Source organism: Cyprinodon tularosa, unplaced genomic scaffold (assembly GCF_016077235.1).
Source record: "Cyprinodon tularosa strain WSP-4 unplaced genomic scaffold, ASM1607723v1 ctg299, whole genome shotgun sequence".
In the NCBI taxonomy this organism is placed as follows: Eukaryota; Metazoa; Chordata; class Actinopteri; order Cyprinodontiformes; family Cyprinodontidae; genus Cyprinodon; species Cyprinodon tularosa.
In genome coordinates, this window is record NW_024039006.1 from 718,467 (window position 1) to 740,268 (window position 21,802).

Sequence of the window (21,802 nt, forward strand, 5' to 3'; positions counted from 1 at the left end):
TTAATTCAATTTAAGGTTTGCAGGAGTTTGAATATGAAAAATGAATACTTTACAAGTCACATGAAAAGACGCAGTTATCTTCTCTCACTTCATGAGAGGTTCTTCTTGATCTGATGAATAAAATTATCAGCTTGTTGCTTACTTGTACAGTACATGTAAGCTTATTAAGAAATTCTATAATGCCTCACACAACCTGCTTTAAAAGAAAAATGAAAGGCAGATAAAAAACATATTAGATGATTTAGTTTTTTTTTAAATGATGAGGCCTTAATCTGACAACCAAGTTCTGCAACGAACAGCTGCAATAGATCAAAATAACTGTAAATAAATCCCTTTTTAGATTTACACGACACTCAACATATTCCCTTAAAATTTGACATGGAATACATAGTATCAATGTGTTATCTAATTGGATAGACCTGTTCTCACTCAGGAAACATTTAAGATGGGTGACTTAATGATGGCTGACCGGGGCATTCTATACAAAGGTGACAGTGTCCACCATGAGGGGCTCGGACCTTGGGAGGGGGTAAAAAATACACCACTTAGAAAAAGATGAGAGACTCTTTGCGGATTTCCTGACCATGGTCTGAATCAGATTTCTTTTCATACGGAAGAGGATGTGTCAGCATCTTTATTAGATTTGGGAACAGCGTGCCGTAGCATTATATACATTCAAAAGTCGCGGTATCTGTCTTTGGCAAATCCTGATTCGATCAGCTGATAAGGTGGAGCCACAGTGTCACGATCTGAGCCACAAAGCATCTGAAACACAATATGTTTAAAGTTAGTTTTTGTTCACTCAATTCACTCCCTGGGTTTTTTAAATAGACAGAATCCTTTTTTTTTTCTTTTCACTATTCAGTCATTGATGGAAATATCTATCGTACAAACCTGTTAGATGACAGTCTATGGATTGCAAATGTTTTGTAGCATTCTGCTGCCTGAGGAAAGATTTTCTGCTTTTCTCTGCTGTCCACAGAGAGCAACTTTGACAGAGCGGTTTTTCAGCTCTACGAAAATTGTATCAATAACCGGATAGTGATATTCGTATCTAAAGGCTTATCTATCCATATGTTTGATTATATTCTTAATTTGAAACCAACTGATTGGGAAAACTATATCTTGTTAAAACAAAATTGTCCTCTTTTTTAATAATTTTTTGTATTAATCTCTTGATTTCTTCAAACATTTATTTCTCTACTGAATCATTAATCTTTTTTTATCTGTCCCTAGATTTTTGATTTTTTTTATTCTAATAATAGATTTGATATTGTGGCAAACTGATAAATTGTTTAACCCTTTCCTGAGCAGAAATCAGAGAAACGCTTTAGGTAATAGCACCTGAACCTTGTTAACTTAGATTTAACAGATATATCAGCTATATGGTAAATTCACTTTTATTACTGAAAGGTTTTCAAATAGCATAGATTAAAAAAAAGTAATTGCATACAGTATTCAGCCTATAATTTTTAGTTTGCCAAGACCAAGCAGTTTTTAACGCACTTTAACCTCCAAATGTAGCTACTGTCTTCTTAGTAATTATGTGAAAAGAGCCTAAAAAAATCTGAAAATTTCTATTCCTGTTTATCTTTTTTTTTTTTTTAAAGCACCCTTGTCAGATGGCATGGAATTCTGTAAAACAGGAGGACATTTTAAGTGCAAATTTGATGGAGCCATCTAGCAATTAGAACTTTTGCTCTATCTAGCGTCATCATTTTGAAGCAGGTGTTTGAGGAGCAGAACTTAAACTATTGAATATTTTCCACCCAGTTATCTGTTTTCTATACCCTACCAGCTTCTCCGTCAGTTTTGTTGTAGAGTGAGTTCCTGTCTTTATGTGTCATTACAAGAAATGTAGGCAGCAGAAAGTGCTAGTTGCTACTTCATTGCATTTTTTAAAAAACAAATCTGCAGTTTACAACCCTCATTTTGCAGTAAAGTAATCTGTCTAAAACCTTTGCTTTATTTTGGAAGAAATATATTTTATATTTCAGTCTTTACTAAAATCCCATTTAAGTAGAAATTTTAGGTTATTCACAGTATAAAAGTCAATAATATTGCCTCTTATCCTCAAATATCCTTGTCCTATGTCTCCACCATACTCCTGTAACCAAACACAAGAACAATCAAATAAACATTCTGGTATTAATATCACACTTGGAGGAAAGTTTGTGCCTTGAAAGATAGTGAATTATAAACAAGCAAAAACTCACATTACAGACCGTTTCTCCTAGAACTTGTTTACAAATGCTTATGTAGGCAAAACCACATTATACGCTCATAACTGTAGCTGTATGACATGATGAATCAAGCAATTTGCAAGATCTTTCTATTTACGAAATGATGGACTGTATTTAGCATTTTAGATAATCAGTATCTCTGTTTTCATCATTTGACCATGAAAAAAAATTATCTTTTTTTTTATATATCTTTTCCGGAGAACCTATTTTTCTACCACTTTTTATAAACTTTTTTATTTCCCTAACTTTTCTCAATACAAACAAGCACAAAATAAAATTTTTAGATAAAGGCATTACTCTGTTGACTCATTCTATGGGAGACCTACTAGTATAACATGGAAATAAGAGTTACACAAGGGAAGGTAATAGGTTTTTCTTCTTTTTTTTTTTTACTGATGCAAATCTAAAGGAGAAGTAATCGATTACAGAATTATCCAATGGTGTCTAAATCAAACATCTGTTGACTGAACATGTAAGAAAAACAAAGCATTACCCACTATTATTTAAGCTGTAAAAACTTACAAAAACATTTCAGGAGCAGATTAGGGTGACATTCGCTGTATGGTTAAAATGTAAACTGCTTAGCTTATACTGCTGTTATATTTTTCCTCATCAAAATTAGTTGTTTTAGATCTGCTACTTTATGTTTTTGCTTGTCTATCTTTTTTTTCTTTTTTTTTTTATGAAGAGATTCCATATCATGAATGCAACAAGATTCAAACCAACCTCTAAGTAGTCTTAAACATCTACGCTTTTAGTGATCATACCATCATTCCTTTGTATAACTAACTAGTATAGTCATGTGAATATAATGTTTTTAATTGAATTAGTTGGGCTATTTATTTTTTACAATTAAACCATCATGTTTGTACTCTTTTAAACCCTTAAACATGATATAACCACTCTGCCTGACTGTTTAGTCAGAACTATATCGGTCTGCAGAAGATAAAACCATGTAAAAAAACCTACAGGATCAGAATTTCAGCTGTGTCGGATCAGTAAACATTCTAGATGATAAATTTTACATTATTTTACAAAGAATGATATTACGCCCTTTAGGTAAAATTACATCTCACAATCAATAGTCAGTAGTATTACGAGAAATCCTTTTTTTCCCCCATTAAGAGTCCTTTCATAAACAAGAATAATTCTGAGAAGAACTTTTACCCTACATTGTGTGCTGTTTCTCATAAAACCCAACCCCCCACCCCTACCGTATCTCCTCACTTTGCTTCATCTTCAGGCTCCAGACTGATCTGCAAACCCCCTGACTAAACATGGAGAAACTATCCAGGCCGTATTTCAAGGAATGTACATTGCCTTGAATTAAGATTTAAACTCTATTTTTCTTTAGATAGGCCCTTAGCCGAGTTAATTCAACTGTAGGATAAATACCATTACTTTAAGTTTGACTGCATTTTTGTTTTTCCTGTTTTGTTGATGTACTAAACTTTACTTTTTCTTTTTACTGAAAGGTACTATAGATATAATTTGGGCTCACCTTAAACCTACCGGTCCTGAATATGGGCTATTCAGCCACGGGCAGGAAAATCAGCTGTTTCACAAAGCCTTTTAGGTTGGACCAGCAACACAGAGCTATAAGGTGAACAGTTAGTTTCCTGGTAATGTGGCTGTTTTTCATGCTTAGAAAAGAACGAGCCTACGGACATCTCGAGTTACTCAATCATAAAACCATATGCAAGTGTTTAGTCAAATACCTCTCCACTGCTTTAGTCTAAAAAAAAAAAAAATCATCCTTTTCATTTCTCCTATTACCCAAAAATGTTTGTCTAAAACCTAAGAAAATGTTTTGTGCTAACATTAGGCAAACCATAGTTATTACAACTAGAACTATAAATGAATCGGGGCCAGTTTCAAATTCTAATTTTAGTCAAACTTTGTTGTCTTGTCAGACAAAAGATAGGAATAATTTAGAATTTGTTAAAGTGTATAACTAATGAAACACTTTGTTTGTTCTTTTGTTTAAATCTAACCGTTATTCCTTATCTCCCAAAAACATATTCTTACTATTTCTACCGTAAAATCTTTACTGATGACTCAGAATTTAGGCACTGACTATTGATTTATTCTCAGTCATCGAGCAACAACTAATTATTTTGTTTTGGTGGTCTATAAAATGTTTCACTAGTTGGTAGGATCTTTGCTTCAGAGCGTCGTTAAATTCTAATTAATAAAAACTAGGAAGGACCAATGCTTTGATACAAACATGGGGGAAAGTCATGTTATCTCCTGACTTGTCTCTCTCTCAATAAGATTCAGCTCTATCCTTCCTGCCAAGCGGTTATAGGATAAATGTTTGTTTTATTAAGTTGTTGAAATAAAAAAAGTTTACGCAAGCTAATAGGAACATGTTTTCAGTCCATACAATCTGAATGAGAGCACAACAATTTGTTTTAGAAGCATTTTTTTTTAGATATTAAGAAAATGAACAAATGAATAAACAAGATGTTAGTCTTGCATTCTGATCTTTTTCTTTCTAAACAGGATCAACTCAGAAATCCATTCTTAGATGAATCTTCTCCTATCACACCACCTTTGTAAGAAGCACTTTTAGCAATGACAAGTTTGGAATTAACCTTTAACTTTATTTTTTGGACACAGAAAGATTTTCACACCAATCTTACAGAAAGTAGGGCTGGATTCTAAATCAATCCTTGGATTTCATACATGTATTCAAAAAAAAAAAAGTATTATGCTTTCCTAACAGTGTAGGGTTTCTTGTAAACTTTACCACAATAATCATTTTAAAAATCATTACCAATCATGAAACAATAAAAGTTGCTTTATCCAAATTGTGTAAATAATGATCATATGTGTTATGACACTCTTTGTCATTGTATATAGTTTCTGCTTGGTGATGCAGAAAACTTACCGATGATGATGATGATGATGACCACGGTTGACGCCGAAAACTTACCGATGATGATGATGATGATGATGATGATGACTTACCCATGACGATGATGATGACTTACCCATGATGATGACGATGATAACGATAAATCTTGCGGATGGCGATGATGATGATGATGAATCCTGCGAATGACGATGGCGGTGAATCCTGTGGATGACGATGAATCCTGCGGATGACGATGAATCCCATGATGATGACGATGATGATGAATCCTGCGGATGACGATGATGATGATAACGATGAATCTTGCGGATGACGATGATGGTGATGATGAATCCTGCGAATGACGATGATGACGACGACGGCGGTGAATCCTGCGGATGACGATGAATCCCGCGGATGACGATGATGAATCCTGCGGATGACGATAATGATGATGAATCCTGCGGATGACGATAATGATGACGATGATGATGAATCCTGATGATGATGATGATGAAACTTGCGGATGACGATAATGATGATGACGATGATGATTATGAATCCTGTGGATGATGGTGATGATGATGAAACTTGCGGATGACGATAATGATGATGACGATGATGATTATGAATCCTGCGGATGATGGTGATGATGATGAAACTTGCGGATGACGATAATGATGATGAATCCTGCGGATGATGATGATGATGACGATGAATCCTGCGGATGATGATGATGATGAATCCTGCGGATGATGATGATGATGATGACGATGATGTATCCCATTATGATGACGATGATGATGAATCTTGCGGATGAGTCTGATAATGGATCTTGCGGATGAGTCTAAAAAAGAAGATCTTGCGGATTAGTCTGACAACGATTCTTGCGGATGAGTCTGATAATGATCTTGCGGATGAGTCCATATAGAACATATAACATGACGGGATACAGACACATGACGAGACGCAGACATGGTGCATATTGATGCATTGAAAATGCATGCAAAATGGCGTAAAGGATGCATGACGAGACACGACGAGACACAGATAGGGAGCATGTGATGCATTAGGGAATGAATCTTGTGGATGAGTCTGATAATGAATCTTGCGGATGAGTCTGATAATGAATCTTGCGGATGAGTCTGATAATGAATCTTGCGGATGAGTCTGATAATGATCTTGCGGATGATTCTTGCGGATGATAACATATATGAACAATGACATGACGAGACACAGACATGGTGCATATTGATGCATTAGGAAATGCATGCTAAATGGCGTCAAGGATGCATGACGGGACACAGACATGGTGCATATTGATGCATTAGGAAATGCATGCTAAATGGCGTCGAGGATGCATGACGAGACACAGACCAGACGTGACGTGACACACAGGAGAATGCATGTAAATGCCTGACATAAAGGTGAGATTGCATGAATGCGAGCCAGAATGAAGACAGCATGAATATAGCAAGGAAACAGCATGGAAGACTGCATGAAGCAGGGAATAATGAAGAAAACTGATAAGGAGTGGGAGTAGAAAATGAGTTAGAGGATGGTCGTGATTAGGTCAGAAAATTATGAGAATGAGTTGAACCACCACCAGTATTTGTAATAGAGTTACCTAGAGGCAGAGAGAGCGCTGAGCTGCGAGAATTGATGAGAGTTCTGGGCGGATGAATGAGGTATAGCTGGTGAACCATCGGCCCAGAGCTGAGGGAAGCCTCAGAACCCCGCGAGTAGCTGTGATGCAGCTGCTCGGTCCAGAACGACTGCCCGGATTACCTACTAGAGGGAAGGCCACATGATTCTAAGAGTATGCTGAGGTGGTGAAGGAACCATGAGTGGACGTAGGGTAACCCTTGGGCGAAATGAAAGTGCCTAGAATGCCTGAAACATGACGCGCTGAGATGATAAAACGTTAGTGACTGCTGCCAGGTGATGCTTCTGATGAAGGGCATGAGGGACTGGGAGGAGGAGTGACCTATTAGTGGCTTCAACTACTACGATGTTATTGCAGTGGGCGGGCTTAATTTTTTTCCCAAAAGCCCCACAATGGCAAGCTATAGCTAAGGGTAGACCTCACACAAGCAGATAATTGGGTGTGAATAAAAGAGGCCATGAACCCGCGAACATCTGTCCTGAAGAACCCCCCAAAACCTACGGATGCAGCATCCGTAAAATTTTGGAGCATGTCAGGAGATAGATAATGTCGACGTAGAAAAGAAAAATTTCGTTCCAATTTAGAAGCAGTCTGACCAGGAGATCCGAACGGCAGCCTACGTTCAGTAATCTGACCAAGGAGAGGGACGGAAATTGCCGGATCAAGCAACTGGGAAATGAAAGAGCGGCCTTGAGAAATAAGCACATGGCAAATTAGCTGACCTAGCAAGGAGCGCAATTGGCGTTTAGAAATGACTGATGGAAAACATCAGTTTTTTTTTTTTTTTATATAAACGTTAGATGATGAAGAAGACAGAACGATAATTAGAAGTAATAATAAGGGGTGGTAAGATGACGGGCTGCTAAGACTGAGGTACGATATATATGAAGCGTGCACGGCGGGGACAGACTGATTCGGATGGGCCTCCCCAGAAGCTCTGAGTAATCGCGATAGATGCTGAATGCGGCCAAAAATTGGCCAATAGAAAGATCTCTGGTAGACGGAGATCGGATGATTTAAGGAAAACTGTGACGTCACCTGCTGATGCGACCTGCTGATCGACTTCAGGGGAGGGAAGAATAAGAGAGACTAAATTAAAATATTTCCCCTGAATAATTTAGAACGAGGCTAGTGGAAATATCAGCATGCATGTTAATATAAGGTATGCCTGAATAAGAGGCAGACAAAGCATAAAGAGCGAACTCAAATAGATAGAAAATTATGAATGAAAACATGGTTGAATACGTCTTACCTAAGGCTGGCCCAGCGGGCATTCCCTAATGTGAATGAGGGGAGGGGGAGGTCCGTCTGAGCAGACAGCGGCAGGGATGACGTGGCAGTGCAGGGATTTCCAAGTTTGGAGCGTGCGGACAGCGTCAAACGGATTGAGTGAGAGAGTCCGGTGGAGCGGAGGGAGGCTGAGAGCTGTTAAACGCCAGAAGGACTAGACGGGGGAGCTGCTATGAATCAGGAAGCTGAAGAAGGTCCAAGGCTGCATCGAAACGATGAGAAGGAGCGGGCGTAGCGGTGACTGCTGCTGGGACAGATCCGGGAGGCCTTCTGCGCCTGGTGAGGGGAGCGGAGGACTTGCATGTCTTTTTGCGGCCAGGAATCGGAGCAGATTGAAGAGCAGAAGGCGAGGAAGATGAATCACGACGAGGTAAGAGGGAGGCTCGTTGAGACATCTGAGCAGAGTCTAGGTCGGAGCCTGGCAATATACCCTTGGAGTGTAACGCAGAAGAAGGAGATGAGAGCGGCTAGACGGGAGCTTCTCCGAGCAGGGAAAATTTAATTGTCGTCTGAATCGAAATCCGACATTGCGATTGCAGGATAGCGGCTGGGGTGAGATTTGAGGGAGTTTATAAAGTGGAAGCAGGACGCTGATTGGGCTTCGTGGTGGAGTAGTTCGAAGCTGATTGTCTCGCTTCAGAGATGGATCAGCTTCTGATTGATGGAGATAAGTCAGAGTTTCTTCAATTGAACTTCCGCTAGAGCTTCATTTTCTGCTGCCTGCATTTCTTGTAATGACACATAAAGACAGGAACTCACTCTAAAACAAAACTGACGGAGAAGCTGGTAGGGTATAGAAAACAGATAACTGGGTGGAAAATATTCAGTAGTTTAAGTTCTGCTCCTCAAACACCTGCTTCAAAATGATGACGATAGATAGAGCAAAAGTTCTAATTGCTAAATGGCTCCATCAAATTTGCACTTAAAATGTCCTCCTGTTTTACAGAATTCCGCGTCTGATAAGGGTGCTTTAAAAAAAAAAAAAAAAAAAAAAAGATAAACAGGAATAGAAATTTTCAGATTTTTTTAGGCTCTTTTCACATAATTACTAAGAAGACAGTAGCTACATTTGGAGGTTGAGATGTGTTAAAAACTGCTTGGTCTTGGCAAACTAAAAATTATAGGCTGAATACTGTATGCAATTACTTTTTTTAAATCTATGCTATTTGAAAACCTTTCAGTAATAAAAGTGAATTTACCATATAGCTGATATATCTGTTAAATCTAAGTTAACAAGGTTCAGGTGCTATTACCTAAAGCGTTTCTCTGATTTCTGCTCAGGAAAGGGTTAAACAATTTATCAGTTTGCCACAATATCAAATCTATTATTAGAATTACAAAAAAATTCAAAAATCTAGGGATAGATAAAAAAAAGATTAATGATTCAGTAGAGAAATAAATGTTTGAAGAAATCAAGAGATTAATACAAAAAATTATTAAAAAAGAGGACAATTTTGTTTTAACAAGCTATAGTTTTCCCAATCAGTTGGTTTCAAATTAAGAATATAATCAAACATATGGATAGATAAGCCTTTAGATACGAATATCACTATCCGGTTATTGATACAATTTTCGTAGAGCTGAAAAACCGCTCTGTCAGAGTTGCTCTCTGTGAACAGCAGAGAAAAGCAGAAAATCTTTCCTCAGGCAGCAGAATGCTACAAAACCTGACCAAACTGTTATTGAGAGTTTTAGTTACTGGATATCCATTATTAGATGGAAAGGAATATCAATTCAAACATGAGACCAGCAACTCACCGGAGTAAAACATAAAAAATTATCAGGAAACAAATATATGTCTCTATAATGTACTATGTGTGTGTGTGTGTGTGTATGTGTTACTTGCAGTCTGTGGAACCGGCGTCGCTCTAACGGCTCCCTCACTAGTGGTAGAGTGACCTCGCTTCTGTGCCTGATATCCCCCTTGCTGAGAATAGCTTCTCTGTCCTCTCTGGCCTCCCGGTAGGTTGGTGGACCCCCATGATGAACTGAGCTTCTGCCACATCCTCCTCTGCCCCCACGTTTTTTGTGTGGACAGTTTCTGGCCCAGTGATCAGGTTTGCCACAGATGTAGCAGCAACCATCATTTGAAGAGCTGTTCTTGTCTGAGTTTTGCATGGAGAACAGTTTAGTGTAAGTTTTTGAGGAGAGTCAGCTGTGGCTCAGTCTGTTATTTTCTTTTCCTGTTGCACACATTTTCTATCACAGTCACTCAAATTGTCCTTACGGCGGCCCCTCCTTGATTGAAGAGCTGGTCCATACGGGGCTGTTTGCAGTCTGTTGTGGATAGTGGCTCCTATTGAGTGACCATGGAGCAAAGGTGATAGATGGATCCCCGCTGTTGGTCCCAGGGATACTAAAGTCTGGGTGTATGTCTGGTTGGGGGTCAAATGACGGTCTCAGTTCGCCCCCCGTCGTCTTCCTCCTCTGGTTCGGCTCTCTGAGAACCAGGGTAATAAAAGTCGTCATCTCTTTGAAGAGTTTTTGTAGCCTTCAGTTGATAAGGTGGATGCTGAGCAGAGAGCAGCAGGCTTGTGGTAAACTGGGATAAAGGCAGGAGGTGTTCAGTGGTGCCGTTGGAGATGAACCCGCAGCCACAACAGCCGAAGCAGAAGAGTAAAAAAAAAAAAGAAAGATGTGCATTAGTAAATAGAACAACAGTGAATTTTCTTAAGTTGTTCCTATCATTATATTATATGTTATATTCTATTATATTATATGTTATATTCTATTAAAAGATATTTTTATTTATCTTTTTTTTCTCCTTTTTCTTATTTTGAGTGCTCACAATTACTCCGGATCATTGCTTTCTCTTTTTATTTTGTTGTAACACTTGGCCTACTTTTCCTTAGTAAGACCTACAATTTCTCTTTAAAAAACTCACTCTCAGCCTATTTAAGGCCTTCTTTTTCTAAACTCAGTCTTTCAAAAAGACTTACCCTTGATCTAAAAAAGACTTACCCTCAGCCAATTCAAGGCCTACTATTTCAAAACTCTGTCTTTCAAAAAGACTTACCCTTGGTCTAAAAAAGACTTACCCTCACTAGATTTAAGGCCTACTATTTGTTATAACAATATTTTATTTTATTTTTTTTATTTTTTACCTTTAAAGGAGTTTTTTTTTAGTTTTCTTCCTCTCTCAGTCTCCTGAAGTTATTGTCCTCCTGTCGAGATCAATCCACTCGGTGCATCAGAAGAATCCTCCTTCTCTTAAAGGAATAGTACACCCAAAACATGATTAGCCTTCATTTTCTACTCACCCCCATGCTGAACAACACCCTGGAGTACTTTTTTGATATCTCAAATGCATCTGGAGATCTGGGAGGCTTCTTGCTGTCTGCTGACATTCAAATAATGGAGGTCTATGGTGACCGAGACAGAAAGGTCCATAAAAGTCCACAAAAAACGTGTCAATATTCCTCCATACTGCTCGTCCAATGTATTCCAAGTGTCCTGAGTGGGTAGCATCCAGAATTTACTCGAAACGAAGTCATTTAGAATGTTTTTAGAGCATAAACAGTAGTGTATAGGATTTCCTAAAAGCGCGCACATGCGCGCTCACGACGCTACGGAAGCCGGCAGACCAAACCAGATGAAAGTGCGCATTCAGGGTCTGCTCTGCCGATAATGCAAGCGTAGAAGAAGAAATGTGCTGTTTACCTGTGCAAAGAAAGAAACAACGAAAGAAAAATGTCTGAGGACTTCAGTGTTGAGGAAGAGCATGAGTTCTTTGCCGAGCTGAATGCGCTGGTTTGGTCTGCCGGCTTCCGTAGCGTCGTGAGCGCGCATGTGCGTGCTTTCAGGAAATCCTATACACTACTGTTTATGCTCTAAAAACATTCTAAATGACTTCGTTTCGAGTAAATTCTGGATGCTACCCACTCAGGACACTTGGAATACATTGAACGACCAGTATGGAGGAATATTGACAAGTTTTTTGTGGACTTTTATGGACCTTTCTGCCTCGGGCACCATAGACCTCCATTATTTGAATGTCAGCAGACAGCAAGAAGCCTCCCAGATCTCCAGATGCATTTGAGATATCAAAAAAGTACTCCAGAGTGTTGTTCAGCATGGGGGTGAGTAGAAAATGAAGGCTAATCATGTTTTGGGTGTACTATTCCTTTAAATGGCCTATTTGAGATAGAGGAAAAACCCATATGGTTTTGGTGATCAGCCCTTCTTCTAGAATCCACCGAGCGGACGGATCAGTGAAGGATCCTGTTCTCGTGACGCCAATTTGTGGAGTAAAAATGAGCACTGAGAGTAAGGAAGGAAAGGTTTTATTTCTCTCTGCAGAGGAGAATGACAGAACAGCTAAAGACAGCTCCCTGTGTGATTCTGACTAGGTCCTGCCCCACCTTTGCATTATAAAGACTCCTTACACACGAATATCGAGTCTTTCCAAGAGAAACACTCCATCAAAAGACATAAATATATGTTCATTTCAGACAAATGTTATCCATTCACACCAGAGACAGGACATGAGGATCTTAAACACAATAAGGACCTATTTATCTGTGTTTCCCCCTTATCTAACCTAGGGAGGATACTCCTTTTCAAACCTCCTTCCTTTCCCTACATCTCAGCACAAAGAATGGAACAAAGCCTCTAAACAATCACAATTATTCAGCAAGAAAAACCGGCACACTTTAATATTTAACCTTACTAAGATTCAAGGAAAAACCACAGATCACAACCACTGATCTCTGTTTATTCATAGACACCAGTTAGTTCGGCCAGACGGAATGTAAACAGTACATGCACTACAGCATTGAACAATGATGATTTTCTTATTTTCAGGGGGGCTTTAAACTTTTAGAATAAAGATAAATTCATCACATTTACACACCCTTGCTGTTTCATCGCATCAGTAGATCACTGTAATTTATGTAAAAAAAAAAATAGGCTCATCACATTCCATAGTCAGTATAAAGTCTATTATGTATATAAATCATCATACAAATCCATCACAACACTCACACACACTATCTGAATATGTGGCAATAGTGATAAATTGATTATTAATGTAATATACATGTATTGCATATATTATGTATCCATCCATCCATCCATCCATCCATCCATCCATCCATCCATCCATCCATCCATCCATCCATCCATCCATCCATCCATCCATCCATCCATCCATCCATCCATCCATCCATCCATCTTTGACGATGTGAAAATTGTTACGTGTTCCCCCTGACCAGATTTCCCAAGAGTTTGATTATTCGGCTAACTCCGCCAGCTGTAAAACAAAACTTGACATGGGAGTCAGGGGCCCAATCTTCTCTTAGAATTGTACTCATTCTCCCTCCCTTTTGCCAACACTTATTTTTGTGGGAGCCCTTCCACATCTAATAATAATAATACATTTTATTTAACAGCGCCTTTCTTGACACTCAAGGTCAGTTTACAAATAATACAAAAGATAAATAAAAAGAGATGAAAATACAAAATACAGATACAGGAACATAAAAAACAAAAAAAAAACAATCATGGATAGGTAAAAGAGCAGTATATTCACAGGTAGGCGAGCTGGAACAGATGGGTTTTGAGTCTGGCTTTGAATAAGGGGAGAGAGTCAATACTGCGGAGGTCGGGAGGAAGTGAGTTCCAGAGCTGGGGAGCAGAGCGGCTGAAAGCTCTGCTCCCCATGGTGACAAGTCGAGCTGGGGGTACAGTGAGGTGGATGGAGGAGGAGGATCTAAGGGAGCGGGAGGAGGTGGCAATGTGAAGGAGGTCTGACAGATATGAAGGAGCAAGGTTATGGATGGCTTTGAAAGTATAGAGAAGGATTTTAAATTGAATTCTGAATTGAACTGGGAGCCAATGGAGTTGGTGAAGAACAGGGGAAATATGATGGAAGGAGGGGGTTCTGGTGATGACACGAGCAGCGGAGTTCTGAAGAAGTTGAAGTCTATGGAGAGATTTATGAGGAAGGCCGAAAAGAAGAGAATTACAATAATCAATACGGGAGATGATGAGGCTGTGGATAAGGACAGAGGCAGTATAAGTGGTGAGGGAGGAACGGAGACGGTTAATGTTGCGAAGATGGAAGTATGCAGACCTGGTAATTTTGTTTATGTGAGACTGAAAGGAGAGGGAGGAGTCGAGGATGACACCCAGAATCTTGACCTGAGGGGAGGGGGAGACTAAGAGGTTGTCAATGGGTAGTGAGAAACTTTTGATTTTTGATAGGGTGGATTTAGTGGCAACGAGGAGGCAGCGGCGTAGGAAGCGGGGGGGGACGGGGGGACATGTCCCCCCCAATATAAAAGCCAGGTGGATATGTCCCCCCCAAAAAATTGTACCGCAAAATATTAGATTTTGACATTTTTTTACTAGCGTGCTTTTATTTTGAAGGCGCAGCATAGCGTTACGTCACTGTACTCCCCCTCCCCTCTCTGAACTGCTGAGTGAGAGTGAAGGGAGGGAAACAGCGATACAGAAGTCAGAAACTTGTGAAAGAGGTAAAATGGTCTGTCGGGATGCTGCCTATTTAAAACGTATTTGTTGTCAGTTCACTTTCATATATAGAAACTGAATCTTTTTGGTTTAGTCATCTTAGGCTACGTTCACACTGCAGCCTGAAGTGACCCAATTCCGATTTTTTTGCCCATATGTGACCTGTATCTGATCTTTTTATGACAGTCTGAACGACACAGATCGGATTTTTTCAAATGCGACCCAGGCCACTTGGATATGTGGTCCTGAATCCGATACGTATCTGATCTTTTCAAATGCGACCTGTGTCTGTACGGCCAGGTCGCATTCATCCGACCTACACGTCATTGATACTTGACAAATGTTACTAAACGTTACTAATCTGCGTCCTACTAAGCGGAGGTGGGAAAAACTAACAACCATGGCGGAAGATAACACAGAGAGCAGTCAATGGAGAGAAAGTGAGAGCTCTGTACGGACGTTGCTATTACTGCCCCACAAAACGCCATTGCAAGAAATCTGGCTCTCTTTCTTTTTGATCTTCTTAAAAAGATTTCATTCGTAATGTGCCTGCTCCTGTTGGAGAAGAACTTAAAGAACGCAATATACGCTGCAGTATTACGAGTCATGTTTACTTCCGCAAACACTGAGGACGCTTGCTACATGTGACGTCATCGCGTCCTCGAGTGCGCATGCGGGACACTTCGGTTGAACGCTTTCAGTTCACACAGTAGACCACATACAAGTCGCATATACTTGGAAGTGTGAACGGACATGCAAAAAAATCCGATTTCACAAAAAAATCGGAATTGAGCATTAAGGCCTGCAGTGTGAACGTAGCCTTAGTCTTGTACGAAAGAGGATTAGGGCCACTGGAAAAAAAAAAGTTAACTGATTTTTTAATTTTTTTTAGTTTAACATGGGTAAAAAAGTAAGAATTCTGACTTTTCTCAGAATTCTGACTTTAATCTCAGAATTCTGACTTTTTTCTTCTGACTTTTTTCTCAGAATTCTGACTTTAATCTCAGAATTCTGACTTTTTTCTTCTGACTTTTTTCTCAGAATTCTGACTTTAATCTCAGAATTCTGACTTTTTTCTCAGAAATCTGACAGATGATTAATATTTGTAATCAATTTACAGTGTTTTTTTTTTTGTTTTTTTTTGGGGGGCGGGGCGGGGTTGGGGGGGGGGGGGGGGGGTAATATACAGATATATAAAAACAAGAAGGTCTAACTAAAAAAATAACCAGAATATATGTTTAGAGTAAAGATTTACTACTTGTACACAAGCACACAATTTCAAATCTGCTGAGCTTGCTGTGCAAGAAAATGTAAAATATACGTATAAAGAAATATAACAGGAAGTACTGCTAAAACAAACTAAATGTTAAATAATGTAGATATTGGTTTAAAAAATTCTTCAGATTTGGAAATTTGGAAGGAATACATAATTTTGAAATTAATCAACAAATCTGGTAAAAAATAAAAAATAAAAGTTGCACTTTTTTACTTGAGGAATTTGTTGAATAACTTCATAATTATGAGTTTAACTAGTTGGAGGTAATGCTACACTTCTCTGCTTCCTGTCCTGCTCATAAAAGGTAAACATTATAAACCCACCATTCATTTTCTACACTATTTGGAAAACACAACACAAATGTAATATAACAAAAGTATGTTTAACAACAAACATGTTAGCATCAAGCCATAGCCATGTCTGTTTTAGAGACTAGCTCTCTTGTTTTAATGACCTTCTGCTCCTCCATTTATAAGGGGGACCCCTCGGGCACATCAAAAGTTGCCTAATTCTGTAATTTTTCACCAATATGTCACTGGTCATCTCAAACAACTCACATCTTTATCAGTGAAGCTGAATGCTCCACATCTCTACCTTCATGGTGCCCATCTACATTAAGATCCAAAATTCTGAGATTAAAGTCAGAATTCTGAGAAATAAGTCAGAATTATGAGATTAAAGTCAGAATTCTGTGAAAAAAAGTCAGAATTCTGAGAAAGAAGTCAGAATTATGAGATTAAAGTCAGAATTCTGTGAAAAAAAGTCAGAATTCTGAGAAAAAAGTCAGAATTCTGACTTTTTTCCTGTATTAAACTGAAATAAAATTTAAAAATCACTTAACTTTTTTCAGTGGCCCTAATCCTCTTCTGTAGTCTTGGGCTGATCACTCATCCAATATTTAACTGCTAACTTTCTCTAGATGTTTGCCACGCTAGCCAAAATGTTATTTTTTTTTTATATATCTCATTTCAGTACAATGCCACCACCAACTAAAAGGCTTAAACAGCAGTAGGACTTACTCAGATTTTTAAAAAAGAGAAACGTCAGTGTGAGTAACAGTCACCTTACACAACTTGTGTTGAAATTAGCCCGGTCTGGGATTTTTTATTTTTTGTGTGGTTTTGATTCGCCGAAATGGACAGATGTTATATCTGCCGTGCTCCTGATCGTTAGTTAAAACCACAGGGAGAATTAATTTTAATTCTTAGCAGCGAACTGATGCACAACCACTAATTAACCAACTAATTAACTTCTGCACCTTTATTTCCTCAAATAAACTGCTGGCTCCTCTTTTTAGACTATAAACAGATTAACACAACATTGACAACTCTGTAGTTTTCTCTGTTCTGTACTGCAAATTGGAATTAAAGACGCCATTTCTACCAAAGGTCGGGACAGACTGGCGCACCAGCACCTCCTGACCCCACTAAGGGACAGGGTGTACAGAAAATGGAAGGATAGATGGATTTCTACCAAAGATTTAGAATGCGTTTTTGAACCAGATGCTTCAAAGCGCCCTGTCCATAATTCTTCACCACACTGTCAGCTCCCTCTGTCAGTCAATCTATATAAATTCATTTTTGACCATTATTGCAAGTTTGACAAAATAAAACATATCAAACTTTGCACTTCTGTGGCCTACTGAATTGTTTTTAATCCAACTGAAATATTTGATTTTCTAGTGCGTATGCGGACACTAAATATGCCAAGGGCTGAAGCCCTTGAAAGACATCTCCCTTTGCTTAATAAAAGACTCCAGTCATTTTGTTTGGTGATATGCTCACATCTTATGAACAAATGCATTATGTAAATTTTAAATGCATTATTTTTGCAAGACACATTTATAAAGGAATAAAGTAAAAGATTAAATAGCCTTTTTTTAAAGTAGCGTACTTAAGACATGTTTCTGTTGAATATTTACGAATCTCAGATTTCCGACATGTGTCCCCCCCAATTGTAAACATATTCCTACGCCCTTGCGAGGAGGAGTTCTGTTTTATCACTGTTTAGTTTAAGGAAGTTTGAGGTGAACCAGTCTTTAATTTCAAGTTGGCAGTTAGTAAGGGACAAGGGGGGGAGTGAAGAAGTGGGTTTACTGGATAAATAAAGCTGGGTGTCATCCGCATAACAGTGAAAATGAATGTTGAATTTCCGGAAAATACTGCCAAGGGGAAGAAGGTAGGTGATGAAGAGGAGGGGGCCAAGAACTGAGCCTTGAGGAACACCAGAAGTGACAGGGGAAGGGAGCGAAGTGAAGGATTTGAGCTGAATAAACTGAGTGCGGTCGAGAGATATGAGCGGAACCAGTCAAGAGGGATGTGAGAGATGCCAAGAGAGGATAATCTATTGAGGAGAATGGGATGAGAAATGGTATCAAAGGCCGCACTGAGATCGAGAAGGATGAGGATGGAGAGGAGTCCAGAGTCAGCAGCTATAAGGAGATCGTTTGTGATTTTTATTAGGGCAGTTTCAGTACTATGAGAGGGGCGAAAACCAGACTGGAAAGGCTCGTAAAGGCTGTTGAGGGTAAGAAAGGTGTGGAGTTGAGCAGACACAATTTTTTCAAGTATTTTAGAGATAAAGGGAAGATTAGAAATGGTAAGAAGATTATTAAAGTTAGCGGGATCAGAACCAGGTTTTTCAGAATCGGGGAGACAGATGCAGTTTTGAAAAGTGAAGGAACAATACCAGAGGAGAGTGAGGAATGAATAATGGAAGTAATGAAGGGGAGGAGGGAGGTAAGACAGGTTTTGACCAGAGCTGTGGGGAGGGGGTCAAGAGAACAGGTTGAGGACTTGGATTTTTGAATGAGGTCAGAAATTTCAGTCGAAGTGGGCAGTAGGAAGGAGGATATGTATATATCTATACATATAGTTCAATTTGAATACTACACGGTATAATTCCAGCCTATGCCAGGATAATAAAATAGTCCTTTAATAACAATATTTGTTTGCTTGTGAAAACCAGAATCAGCAGCTATGAGAAAAGATGCTTCAACATTTTTCAGCTTTAGATATTCTTTTCTTTGTTAATTTTTTTATCATTAACAGGGAGCCCTGATGACCCAGATGAAGATCCTGTTTACACTAATATTGAAGCAGAAACCACAGGTGGGTGCTTTCAGCTCCAACAGCAGTATTACTTAAAAAAATAAAAGAAAAGGTAATTGGTTATGTTACTAGTTAGTTCTTAACAAAGTAACTAAGTTAGTAACCTAGTTACTGCATAATCACAGTAACAAGTTACTAGTAAAAGTACTTATGCATCATACTTTTTATGATCAAAAATGTTGAAGACTTTGAAAAGGTTTCCTGTTAACTAAGCTTTAAATACAACACAATACAAATTTAGTGATGAAATATAGGACGTTTGCAAATAAAAAAGCACTCTCACCTAAGGCTTGAATAATCTGGCACTGTTGACTGATTAAAGGCTGGTTAATCAAGAGCTGAAGCAGGTGGATCAGATGAACGGTGATGAGAACTGGGCGGAGCTAAGAAGGTGAATGAAATGAGTAATCAGGCTAGTTATCAGCGTCACGAAAATAACAATTTAATCATTTTTAATTCATTTATTCTTTTTCAGTTTTGTGTTATTTGAATTACTAGTGGAAATGTATCATTTTCTTTAATGGGAGGGTATGTAAATTGTTAAGCACAACTATATAAATCTAAAAAGTTATGCTTTTCAAGTCATTTAACAAAAATAAATAGATGTGCAACTAAATCAAACAGCATCAAATAACCATTCCTGCAAACAAACAAACAAACAAAAAAAAAAAAACTATATGATGTATAATTCTTGTATTTCTTTGTGACAAAATAGTAAATAAAACAAACTAATTCAGCAAAGCATAGAAAATTAAAAGCAACATGTGGGCAGCCATATGTCAGTCTGTTGCTGGTGGTTAGATGATACGAGGAGCTTCTTTAGATTAGAGATGCTTGTAACTGACATATAAAGTCTTTGTTCCCACACTTAATGAGCAATTAGAGAAATATTTAGCCTTTAACTTCAGCTAGTAATTAGAGGAACTCTCTGTCTATGTTCAAAAGATGAGGAACTTGTTTTTGTACTTTGGAAAAATACTGACATCTTATTTTTTCTTAGAATCGAGTGAATGCTAATAGATAATTCAACATAATGAAAAAGAAAAAATGAACAGAAAGGTATATACGTTTATTCATAGTCCTTCTATATCATCTATAATTCTTATGACTGTATAATTAGGTTTTTTTCTGATGGTTTACTGATGCACATTCATAGTAATGTTTTTCTTCTTCTTAGCAATGAGCACAAAAGTGTTTAAATTATTGCAAGTCTTTTAAAATGTGAAACGTTGTCAAACTCTCATAATTTACAGTGATGATTGCAAAAAATGAAGGCGAAAAAGAAACTTTTTCAATCTTTTTCCTTTTCTTTACAGGAATGTAGAGTCCAGAAGCAGCACATGGAGCGGTTTATTCTATGAAACACCTTGAAAACAATAACAGACATACAAAGATGTCTCAACAATTTTAAACATTTTTCTGTGGATTTTGTTAGTTGTTTTTTTTTTCTTTTGTGGTAGCCTGTCTTTTATCAGCAACACAATGTTTCACATAAAAATGTGTTTATTTCTGGTATTTTATCTTAGTATCAGCTTTTCAATTAAATGACAAAACTTCACTTCAGTTTATTATTATTTTTTTTTTAAGTAGACATATATTATCAAACATTTAACTTTGATTTATATTGCTTTGTCTTGCTTTTTTTGTTTTTCTTTTCAGCCATTTTCATCTTCAAAGTCTTGGTTTTACCAGGACACTTTTTGTAGATTTGTTTCATCGGCTACTAATCATTGCCATAACTCTTTAACCCAATAAAAACAAGCTGAATGTATATTTATGCAAAATAAGATTTAATGCAAATAAATTGTGGTGAGATTGCAGCTTTTTAAGATTTTAACACAATAATCATTTTGTTGTTAACTATGCTTATTATGACGTGTTAAAATCAGCAGGTAGTATGTCAATAAGTGAATGTTTAATGTTCCCATTAGGGGTCATTTCTGGATGTGAATGGGCAGAGTTATCATGCTAAATGAAAGTAAGTAAAAACAAAGTTTTTATTTTAACATGCACATTTAAAGTGTTTTACATACTAACCAAAAATGTATGTAAAAAATATTTCTTGTTATTAAAAAAGAAAACAGTTCTTTTTTGTTCCTGATCATTTTTTATGGGTCCCCGTTGGTATTTTGTATATTTATATTTATTAAAGACCTTCAACTCTTTGCAATTGACTTAGACTTAGACAAACTTTATTGTCATTTTGTATACACAGAGTGTATACTGTCACGCCCCACTCATACGAACTGACAAAAATGGGACAACCAGACGCAACCATGTTTATGAGACACTGGAACGTTGCTGGTGCATTACGCAAGCCAAAACTCATAACAAAGTAAGAAAACCGACCAATGAGAATTATAAAGGCAGAAATCTCACTAGCTCTCAGACAATGGAACTTGCCAATAACTCTTCAATAAATCAAACTTGCTGACAAACTGAGCTGAGCCAACCTGATCAACACAGTCTTCCATGCGTGGCATAGGGTAAGCATCAGGTTTTGTAACCATGTTCACTTTCTGATAATCAGTACAAAATCTAAAACTTTTGTCAGCCTTTTCCACCAACAAACAAGGCGAAGCCCAGCTAGATGCAGAGGGTTTAGCAATATCATTATCAAGCGTGTACTGAATCTCCCCATCCAAGACCTTCCGCTTTTCTTCAGTTATTCTATAAAAGCACTGCCGAATTGGCTGGGCCTCACCTACATCAATATCATGTTGCATTAAGTGAGTTTGACAGGGCACATCACCAAACAAACAATGATATTCATTCAACACAGCAGCACAACTCAGCGCCCTCCTGCTGAGACAAGTGTGCAAATAAAGAAACCAGATTCCTCAGTGCATCTGAATTTTTCAAACTGCCAGTCAACAAACTCTCACTAGG

At 38.0% G+C, this 21,802-nt stretch overlaps 1 protein-coding gene across 1 annotated transcript in view; it reads left to right on the forward strand.

Moving 5' to 3' along the window:
• Window positions 1-21,026, forward strand: part of LOC119787452 (Fc receptor-like protein 5) — a 136,289-nt gene extending 115,263 nt beyond the window's left edge. Inside the window, exons 20-21 of the mRNA XM_038291325.1 lie at window positions 18,854-18,913; window positions 20,230-21,026. Coding sequence (XP_038147253.1) covers window positions 18,854-18,913; window positions 20,230-20,237 — 68 coding nt within the window. The 3' untranslated portion in view covers window positions 20,238-21,026. The remainder of the gene's footprint in view (window positions 1-18,853; window positions 18,914-20,229) is intronic.
• Window positions 21,027-21,802: the final 776 nt, after the last annotated feature.